Here is an 11054-nt window from a genome sequence, read left to right as displayed (position 1 = left end):
TGATGCTTTAATTTGGATTAAATCAACCAGTTCCTGGGTTGTACCTGATTTATCTGAGAAACTGTGATTCTTTTAGTCATATGGAGTGAAAGTAAACCAGCCTTTTTCAACTTGTTCTCCATAACTGATCCCCTTCCTTCAATCATTCCTTTCTCTCTCTTTCTTTATATCTTTATTCCCTCTCCCTTATCTTTCTCTCCCATTCAGTTAGCCATAATTTCCTCTCATTTACATTCCTGCCTTGTGTGAAGCAATTGGTCTTCTCCAGCTTCCTTATTTCTTCTGTTCTTACACTATGATGATAATAGTCTGTATACTTACTTCTCGCCTTCATTCCCCCCTTTCTTCTCTTCATTAATTTATATCTATGCAGCCTATTTATTAGTGTTTTCTTCCTTCATATCTCCTTCAGCTATTTATATCTATGTCTTTCTTTTTACTCTGTTCCCTTACTCTTTTTCTTCTCTTACTCCTATCTTCCTAATTTTTTTTATCCATCTTTCTTCCTCACCTCTCCATTCATTCTTTACTTCTGCTGCCTTTATTTTAACTCTCATGCTTTTCTTCATTTTTATCTTTCAGCCATCTAGTCAGAAATAGGATTTAATTTCATTTTAGTAGGCCTATTCTGCAAGTTCCTAGACCCAGAGGTTTCACTTTGGTAAAACAATACTGAGTGAGGGCTTTTTGAATTTATTTTTATCAATTTGCAGACTGTCTCTTGTAACCAAAGCAGAGCTATAATTTATACTCTTCATTGGTTCATTGATTAAATTTACGTAACTGATGCTTGATACTGAAAAAAATATACCTCGTGTATTAAAAAAATTGTTTTATTATTTCATAAAATAGTATTTTTCTATGTGTAAGTACATTTATATTGGTATTTTATATTTGGGGATTTTTTGTCCAATCTGGGGATTTTTTGCACCAAACCTAGGGATTTTCATATCAACTGTTGTGAGAGCCCTGATAGAGATGCTTCCGGTGAAGAGTGATAGTGAGGATACGGAGAGTCTGAGGAGGGCAGTGAACGATCATATTTGGAAGGTTGTGTTGTGATAACACTGGATTTCCAAAGGGACCACAGTGTTATCAGGCTTTACTGTCGGCATAATACACTCCAAGGTGACATTTTAGCAGTCTAAGCCTCGTTGAGGAGCCCACTGGCCTACTAACTTCAACACATAGGGGAAGTGTGACCCCAAAAATGATAAACGTGTGTGATGATGGCAGAACGTGCCTAGACAGTGTCGTTGCTGACAACATTACAGTGTGGTATACAGACTGATCATATTAGCCATTACACATGATTGTCAAGATTTTTTTTAACAGTTGTACATGTTCCATAATATTTTAAAAACTAGGGGGTTTGCTCATATCTTTTCATTGTTTTGATACTATGGCTGAATAGGTGGTGGTGTTGGGATGGTCACCCTCATGATAAGATAGCAAGGTAGGCTTACAGTACCTACTATGTGTGTATCATGAGTTCATTAGCAGTCCAGAACTACTGGTGGTAATATCCTTGAAATGCATATTAGCAAAGTGTAAAATAATACTGAACTATGTAAGTTGATAGTAGTAATAATGGTGTTCCTATACTCGTTTTACTCAAACTTTGCCAGAAATTGCCATCTTCCTTGAGTGCAGAGTAATTAGATTAACACTAGAAAATTATACATGCCATGAGAAAGTAGTATGGAAAAAATGTAAAGCCTTAGTATTGTCTTATTGTGCCACTGATGTGAATGAAATAGACTGCAAAGGGATGAAAATATGGGCTAAGTTAAGATTAAAACAGTCTGATATCCAGAGTTAGTAACAGCTGTTCCAAACAAGGGGGTAAGATTAAAGTCTTAATGAACAGATGTCTTATAGCTTCATTTCTTCATTTTGTTGCCTCTGTTACCAGCCAAGCCTTTGTAATTACAATATTGCAAACTTGTAATTTGTATTCCGGGTTGATCAGAAGCATTAGTAGGCTACTGAGGGAGGCGGTGGCTCAGTCGGTAGAGAGGTGGCCTGCGGTCCTATCGGACCCAGGTTCAAATCCCCGCTGGGGCAGGGAACAGTTTAAGGATTTGAATTTCATATAAAGCAGACTTTACCGATCTACCAGAAGGCCCGCCGACATGTCGTGAAAATACCCCCGCTAATACCAATACATCAGTCCTGTATGAGACAGCCCTAGCACGTATTCAGTATGGATGGTTGGTGTCAGTGCTGAAGTGGTGACATGTAGAGGTGTATGATATGTAGGAGGGCTACTGGGCCTTGGGAGCAGGCTGTGAAGCCTATGCCCAGAGTTATTCATTCATTCATTCATTGCCAGACGCCATGTATCCCAAACGGGGTGGCCAAGGGCTTAGAGTTAATTGTTTTACAGGGAGGGGCACTAATCCTCCACCAACCCCACTTGACACGTAGGGAGAACGTTATGCCAACAGCATCTGTTGTTCCCGGAGTCGAGCACATAAAAAAAAAAAAAAAATTCATGTGATCATACCATACCAGCCATACAGCTTGACTTTTGAACAAAATCAAAAAATTAAACATTTGCTTTCAATGTTGTGTACAGGATAAACTGATTTTTTATATCCTTTTTCCTTTACAGCTATGAAGCATGACAATCACAGTCACAGCAGAACATGTTTACCAAGAGCCAGTGGAAGTGGTAGCAGCAACACACCTCTGCAAATTCCCCAATGACTATGATCCAAACATTCTCAACTGCACAACAGTCAAGAAGAAACGAATGGGGGATGGCTGCACCTACACCAGGAGAGTGGCTGCTGTTAGGAATGTCTTACCTCACATACTAAGAAGAGTAAGTTCTTAGATTTGAGGGAAGAAAACCTGTAAAACTTTTTATAAACATAAAAAAAACATAAGGTATGTCTCAGATCTGGTTCCAGGGCCCAGTGAAACAAGATCAGAAGCCCGTAAATTGTTCCCCCCAAGAAAAAACAAAAACAAGATAACAGAGAGCCAAATTTAAGATCTGTTAATTTCAAGATGCCTGGACACACTGCTTTTGAAAGACTGGAGAGCATAAGCAGTAGGAAATAAAGACAGAGGGAAACAGTTCCAGAGCTGACCTGTTGCATACATGAGTGTTAGATGTGTGAATGATGAGTGTTAAAGGCTAAAGGTGGAGAAGGTACCTAAGGGAGAAAGATTTAGGATAAGCCTGCTGAATGTCACATTCATTACAAAATTCCTGTACATTGTAACCACTATACTTTCTCTTACTTTTGTCGTAAATGCAATACAGCACAGTACAGTACAGTGCTATATCTAAATGCCCTATGTTTTATTGGGGAAGTAGGGTTAAGACTGAATACTAGTTAACTTCATTGTGTAGGCTTTGGTAATTTTCAGGTATAATCCTGGCTCTATCTGGTTGCAACAAGACCCCCCTGCAGGAGTCAGTGCTGCTGTCACAGAAAACATCATGTTCTGGAATACCATTATCTTTGGGTGGCTTTGCATTGGGTGACAAGCCATATGGTTTCCTGTAAGTCAAGAAACCATTTACAACGCTGGGTGGTAACCATATAACCAAACCATATGTGCTCCCTACGTGTCAACAAGTGGGTTGGTGGAGGGTTAGTGCCCCTCCCCGTAAAACAAATAACTCAAAGTCAAGTGGCCACCCCTTGTGGGATTATGGCATCTGGCAGTAGATAGTAGATAGATAGAATATTGTTAGACTTTATGATCAGTGACCTTTATTGACCTTTTTTTTTTTTTTTTAGCTGTAAAGTCAACAGTAGCAATGCAAAATAATTTCCTGGTTGTTGTTGTGCTACCCCAGTCTGTTTGATCGAGCAGACACATCAACAGTAGGCAAGTAACCGCCCCTGCAAGGCTGTCCCGTGCAGTTAATTGATGTTCTCATGCAGCTCACAGTGCTTCACTGTGGTGTGGGGAACAGTGTGAAGGCTTGGTTCATTGGTGGATGTTGCATTTGCTTCTCTTCACCCAGTTAACATGGGCGCCATAGTAGGCTCTACATCACCCCAGTATTTGGCTGTATGATTACCACCCAGCAGTGTAAGTGGTTTTTTGGGTTACAGGAAACCATTAGCTTGTCACCTGGGTTACAGGAAACCTTTAGGCTTGTCACTCAATCTAGAACCACCCGAAGTTGAAAGAAGAGTAATAAACAGCAGCAGGAAGGTGGGAGAAATACATAGTGAGGAGGATGGACACAGAATGAGACATGAAGGAAGAAGTAGGTAGCACTATATCAAATGAGTGGGTGATGTAAATCTATACTGCAATCAGAAGGCTGATTTACCAATTTCCCCCTAGGCTAATTTAGAATATCAATACTGCCATATAGGAAATGTAATATTTTGGAACATAATGAGGACATCCTATACCTGTATGTAAACCTTATTATTTGATTTACAGGTAAAGAGCCTGCAAGAAGAAGAGTTCCAGATTGAGGAGGAATGTTGGTGGGATCGAAATTTAAGGAAGTTTAATGTGAAATCTCGTAACCTCTCCGTCACTGACTGGGTCACCCTGGCTGAAGCTTCCACATACAGTCCTCACCACCAAAATCCAAATTGGTAGAGATCTTATGTATCCTGTATTTGTACCCTTGAGTTTGTGGATGCTTTTTCAGTGTGCAGTATCTTGCCATCTCAAACTGGCAGGTTTAGATTACAGCCTTAACATCATTCGTGTGAGAGGCCTTCTCTAAGGTGGTTGAAGTTATTTTTGCTGTAGTCTACATAAACCAAGAAAGACATCATCCAGAGTCAAGGGGTTAATCTATACAAGTTTTGTGTGTGTGTGTGTGTGTGTGTGTGTGTGTGTGTGTGTGTGTGTGTGTGTGTGTGTATTCCCTCTGCTACCAGATACTTTATTCAGCTTAGGTGAGATGGAACTAGAAAGGTCAGATAAAGCCTTAATTAACCCCATTATTACTAAGGGATTCTTAGCAAGCTGAATAAATTTGTCCAGAAGAATAAAAGAAAATTGTACCCTTAGGTTAAAGCAGTTTTTAATTACCGTGTTATTTTTAGTAAAAAGGTTTTTATCAGTAGTTATCTATGATGTAAAAAATGAGGTAGGGAGCAGCTGTGCCTGCATGGAAGATGGCACCCTACCACATTGACCGTGGGCTTCCTCACAGGATGCAGGATTGGGGAGATGCTCCCAGATTGAAATCTCAGTTGTTTCTCCTCCCCAGAGGTGCGAAATAACATCATGGCTCCCCTCCATGCACACAGTTCTGTTTGTCAGTCTGTGCTGACACAGAACGTGCCTGTCACTGTATGACAGAACCACACAGCACGACTAGGTACATAAAATAATTGCCACACAGACATAACCAGGCCCACTTAAACAACATCACACCTCCCAACATTCCAGCATTAGCAATGAAGAATCACTTACATCTTACCTTCATGTGCAGAGCACTACATTTCTGTCAACACTGTATTACAGGCCCACATCCCAGCAACCACACATCAGAGGTATCAAAAAGAGCTGATCAAGTTTTCTTAGCTGGGCTTGGGATTAGGGCATCACCCAGCCTTCCTCAGCTATCAGCTTAGTTATTGGTATGGGTGGAATCAGAGGTGACACATGGTCTGCTTGTTGAATAGGCTGACACACATACCTTACATAACAGAGCACCACACAGCACATGCCACACCAAGATGCTGGCACATTAACAACATTGGTATAGTATAGGGAACCCGTGGGATGACCCTGTAGGAGTAGTTGCCTACCAATGGTTGATGGTTCTGTTGAGTCAGGCAGACTGGAGTTGAGCAGCAGCAACTAATACTATATGTGAAATTTTCCTTGTGCTAATAAGTTATGTTTCTTTTCAGGACACACTTTGAACAGGAGGGAGTAATCACAGTGCATGGACTTGGAACACTTGGCTCTCTTATTGAAATGTTTGGGAAGAGGTACTGTCTTTTGCAATTTTAACTGTGCTGCCTTGTGCTCTAGCTATCAGTTTACCAGTATTTTGGTTCTGGAGAGGGACACTGTCTTGCACTGGCACCATTATAACCGGGTTATACATATGTCCTTCAGTTTCTCTGTCCTCCAAAAGGAGGATGTAGACTGCAGAAAGGGTAACTTCAGCGTGTATTCTGCTGGTTCATATCCAGATGAGCCAAGGGTCAAAACAACATCTGTCAGCCATACAGTACCAATACTTTATTACCATATCAGGAGGGTTAAGGCCTAGGACTAATGCAGACCATTAAAGTGAGAGTGACCATCCATCTGCCCCAGAGTGTTATGTGAGCAATAAATACCAGCCACCCCTAAGAAGGGGGTGGAGACCACATCTGAATGGAGTGTCATAACCCCATAGACCACCAAGTGTCCGTTTGGTTTGTTGTTATAAACTCGCATTGAATCAATGTGTAGCTCTTTTTCCTAACAATATTTTAGTACGAGTATATTCTGAGTATCGCATTTGATATTAAAACTGATTATTCTCAAGGCAGTCCTTTTCATCACAACCTTCATCAACACCTCTAATACAAGTCTTGCCTAAGTTGCAGATAATTATATGGTCATAGTCATCATCATCATCGTCATCATCACCCAGACCTCCTTTCCCACCCTAGGGCTGGGTGAGGAGTAGCAAGTTAGAATCAAACATAAAGTGTGTCATTGGATTGATGGGGCTCAGTGGTAATATGACTATTTTTAATGAATTTCCATTTCTGTTTGGGTAATACTTTTTTCTCCTTGGCAGGTTTCTGAGTGTAGGTGCCCAGCGCAGTATTGCAATAACAGAGAAGCTTATGGCAGAGAGGGGCAAGAAAATTAAATCTTTTTGGTATTCAGAGTTTCTCTTTGCTTGAAGTAGGAAGAACTAATAATGTCACAGGTCTCTGTCTTTCTCTGTCCCTCTCCAGAGATCCATATTTATTCTTGTGTACTGTATCTTTATATAAAATACTGGAATATGTTTGGGTTGTTCTGGCAGTGTGCTGACATGTTTTTATTGTGCTAATCAGCTCAAAAGCATACCGATTTCTTGAGTGTATTACTGTAGCTATATTTATGAAGTAAGAACATAGTACTTCACTCTTTCTTTAAGTGGTGAAAAATGCCAGGATAGAAAAAGTGTCAGCATTCTTTTTCTTGACTTTGTTATAATTACAGTCACATTATTTTAGTTCTCATTGCCTTGCAGTAACACAAGTTTTTCTTTCAGTTACTTTCAGTACTACCTGATCCAGTTCCTTTCACTTGGGTTTTTACTTTCCTAACCGTAGAGTTGTTTTTGAGTGAAGCTGCATTGATTTTGGTTTTTGTTGGAGAATTGTTCCTAAATATGAAAAGACTGTGTGTAGTTTACTTCATGCAATGCAGTATATATATATATATTGTATACTAGAGAGAGAATGGAGGTATAAATGCTTCTGGAAAGAAAGCAGGAAACAGATATTCAGGAAGAAACAGGGTACATCAGCATGCTCAGAGATAGAATGGTTAAGGTAAAAGTAGGTGTATTTACAACAGTAGTTTAATTCTGTGTTGTTTCCTTTCCATTTACAATATAGCGGGTATTTTTTAGCACAAGATGGAAAGCAGATTTTATAGTGGAGCCCATGGTTGTTTTTGCTAAAGTATAGTTTAAGAGGAGTGTGATTACTGTGATTAGGTACTGTATGTTTTTTTATCTATTTCTTAATTTATGTCTTGATCTCAGATAACTCAGTTTTTTACATTTGCTCTTCCAGAAGTGGTATAAGTGGTACAAAAAATTCTTTTTAACAAGTTGTTGCAGTGTCAAGTTCACAGTGCCTTTCATGTCAGAGCAGGTACTCAGAACCTTATTATTGACCGCTTCAGTCTGATGAGTCCCCCCCCAAAACCAAGCCCGTTGTAGTCGTGGGGGGGCTCCGGGGTCTGGGGCTGGGACCTGATGATGGGGGTGGTGTCCTTATGCCCTGCTTCCCCGCCCTTGGGTCCCAGTCCTTGGCCCTACTAATTTTGCTTGGTCCTTTTTCTTCTCTTCTCTTCTTTTATTTTCTTCTCACCTTCCTAAGGTGTGAGAGCCGTGCTGATGGGATGCAAGGCTGTCTCTTCTGTGTCAGTCGCTAACGGCCTCGGGGAACCATGGGTACGGTAGCCCTTGTATTTTTCGCCCTTACTCTTGACCGGGCTCTCAGGAGTGGACCAGTTTAATTCCCGTTATGTACAATTAGGCTCACCATGGCCGATAATGACATATTAACAAATTCTCAAGGAGCAACGGGAGATGCTCCTTCAAAACCTTCTCCCGGACAGGCGGATCCCCCATCCCCTACTTTTCCGCCACTTTCCTCCTCTTCCTATCCTTCTGTTTCTTCTTCTCCCCCCCTCTCCTTCCTCCCCCCCTCTTTCCAAACCCACCATCAATAACATCAATTTTTGGTCGCCAGACATGGCCTAAGTTCTTCAACATTCAGCCGACAACAAATGACCTCACTCTCCATCTCTCTCTCCTTCGACAGATAGGTCCTGACATAACGTTTGCATCACGACCAAATGGAGACCGCCTTTTGACTGTCCAGACTGCTGCGCAGGCTGAGAATGTGATGGCGCTTACCGATCATTCTGGTCAACCCATTGCAGCAGTACCAGATCCCCACCTAAACTCCAGCACGGGAACTGTTCTAATCCCTTCATATATATCTATAGGAGATCGCAGTTTCTCAGAATGCTCCACAGATATACAAGCCATCTTGTCAGCCCAACACCTAGCAGTACTGTCCGTTCAGTGTTACACGCTTCCACCTCAGGGGCGCCGGAAATACTCCTCCAACATCGCTAAGATCAGTTTTCAGGGCCGCGATCTTCCCACTTCTGTCATTATTGGTGGCACACGACTCAGTGTCAAAGAATACATACCTCGTCCGCGACAGTGCTCTTCATGTTGGCGCTATGGACATCCTGCCAAATACTGTAGATCAGAAGCAATATGCCCTACCTGCGCCCAACCCGGCCACACCTTCTCAGCCTGCACAGCAAAGACCCAGGTCTGCCCGAACTGCCAAGGCACTCATGCTGCCTCGTCCCGGAACTGCCCGGTGTATACCTTTGAATCCGAAGTCTCCAGGATTCGCTGGAAAGAAGGTCTTTCCCTCCGTGCAGCTCGTCAACGTGCCCGTGAACTAGGATTCTCTATCAATACTACATATGCTCGAGTGGCCCGTCTTGTCCCCACTACCTCCCCCATTTCCCAGTCCCACCACTCTACCACCATTACAACGTCTACCTCCTTTTCTGCCGTCACCTCCCAATCTAACACACTTACTCCCTTGGTATCACCAGTCTCCTGCTCCCCTACTGTCCCAACCTCTTTTCCAGTCTCTACTCATACCTCCTCCTCACCTTCTCCGACTGTCAGTGTTGTCTCCTCCCCCCCTGTCTCTGTTCTACCCTCTTCCACCTCCCCTTCTCTCTCTTCTTGTTCCATTTCACACTCTCAAACCCCTCTGGTTACTCTTTCCAACTCTTTCTCTGTCCTAGACTCTTCCACTCCAATTTCCTCCCTGTCGCCTCTATTGTCTACTCCAATCACTTCTCCTCAATACCCTTCCTGTTCTGCTGCTACCCCTCGCTCCTCTTCGTCTCTCCACCAACAATTACTCCCTCTGCCACAGCGTGATGCCCGCCGCCCGCCTTCCTCTGGCAAACGTGGACTTCCTCCCACCACTTCGGATGCCAAGGGTTTCACAAAACCCACACATTCCCCCCCAACCCGTAAAATGCGTACCTCCCGCCCCTTGCCCTCCACGACAACCACTCAATCAAAGATCCCTATCTCGACTTCACGAACTAGTGCCAACCCTATCCCAACCCCACAAACTACACAACCTGTATCAAATCCATTGCCGACACCACAGACGACACTCCCAGCAAATGTCGAGAGTGAAACCCTCACAGACATCATGGAGTTTCTGGCGACTCCATTGCAGGAACCCATGAGTCCACAAAAAATAGTCCATACAGCCGAAGTCCATTCTGTCCCTTCTGATCTCCCTCCCACTCCCACAGCTCCTTCCCCTTCTGCCCCCCTTCCTTCTTATTCTAATCCCTCTCCTCTATCCCTTCCGATGCCACCAGGCTATACTGACCATCCCACTCATCCACCTCCTCCACGTTCTGCTCCTATTCCAACTATTGAACCAACCCGGTGATATATAATATGTCTATTTTACAATGGAATCTTAGAAGTTTTACGGCCCATCGTAATGACCTTCGTTATCTTCTCGCAGTTCATCGTCCCACATTAGTCTGCATACAAGAACCCCGTTTGTCTGCCCCCCCAGTACCCATACCTGACTATAGTTTCTTATTTTCTCCTGCTTCTCTTCCTGTTTCTGCCATTTTAGTTCATCACACAGTTCCGCTAGAACGTCTATCCATTCACACTACGGTTCCGTGTCATTTTGTTCGTGTCTTCCTCAAACGATGGATTACGGTGGTGTCCATATATTTTACTCCCTCCCAACCTATCGATTTCCCTGCCTTATCTCTTTTATTAACACAATTACCCACCCCAATTTTATTGTTAGGAGATTTTAACTGTCGTCATGCCTTATGGGGCGACACCGTTACCAATTCGCGTGGCCGCCAACTTGAGACTTTTATTTTTAATAATGATTTATCCCTTCTAAATACAGGAACTTCAACACATATTGACGACAAAACTCATACCTTTTCCTGTCTGGATCTCTCCTTGTGCTCCTCTTCTATTTCTTTACATTTCCATTGGTCCGTTCTTTCAGACACTGTATACAGTGATCACTTTCCTATAAGACTTACTCTTACTACATATTGCCCCATACTCAGGCCCCCTCGATGGAGTTTTCCGAAAGCTGACTGGCCGTTATTTACTTCTTTAACTGTACCTTCTATGCACGCTTCTTCCTTACCCACTGTTTTAGATATACTCACCTATTTTAATGTGTTAGTTCTAAGTGCAGCTTTGACAGCGATTCCTAGGTCGTCCCGTCCTTTTACTTTGAAGTGTGTACCTTGGTGGGATTCGGACTATACTGTAGCAC

General features: G+C 42.6%; 1 protein-coding gene across 1 annotated transcript; it reads left to right on the top strand.

Annotated features, from left to right (window-relative positions):
- Positions 1–2626: 2626 nt before the first annotated feature.
- LOC145413441 (PRELI domain-containing protein 2-like) lies at positions 2627–6861 on the top strand. The gene is made up of 4 exons (XM_080283131.1): positions 2627–2830; positions 4423–4583; positions 5859–5939; positions 6746–6861. Exons 1-4 carry the CDS (start codon positions 2627–2629, stop codon positions 6852–6854), a joined length of 555 nt encoding a protein of 184 aa, XP_080139257.1. The 3' UTR covers positions 6855–6861.
- Positions 6862–11054: the final 4193 nt, after the last annotated feature.

This window comes from Coenobita brevimanus, chromosome 96 (assembly GCF_032717465.1).
Source record: "Coenobita brevimanus isolate Jiangsu-jjx chromosome 96, ASM3271746v2, whole genome shotgun sequence".
Lineage (NCBI taxonomy): Eukaryota > Metazoa > Arthropoda > Malacostraca > Decapoda > Coenobitidae > Coenobita > Coenobita brevimanus.
This window is presented reverse-complemented; position numbering and strand designations above follow the sequence as displayed.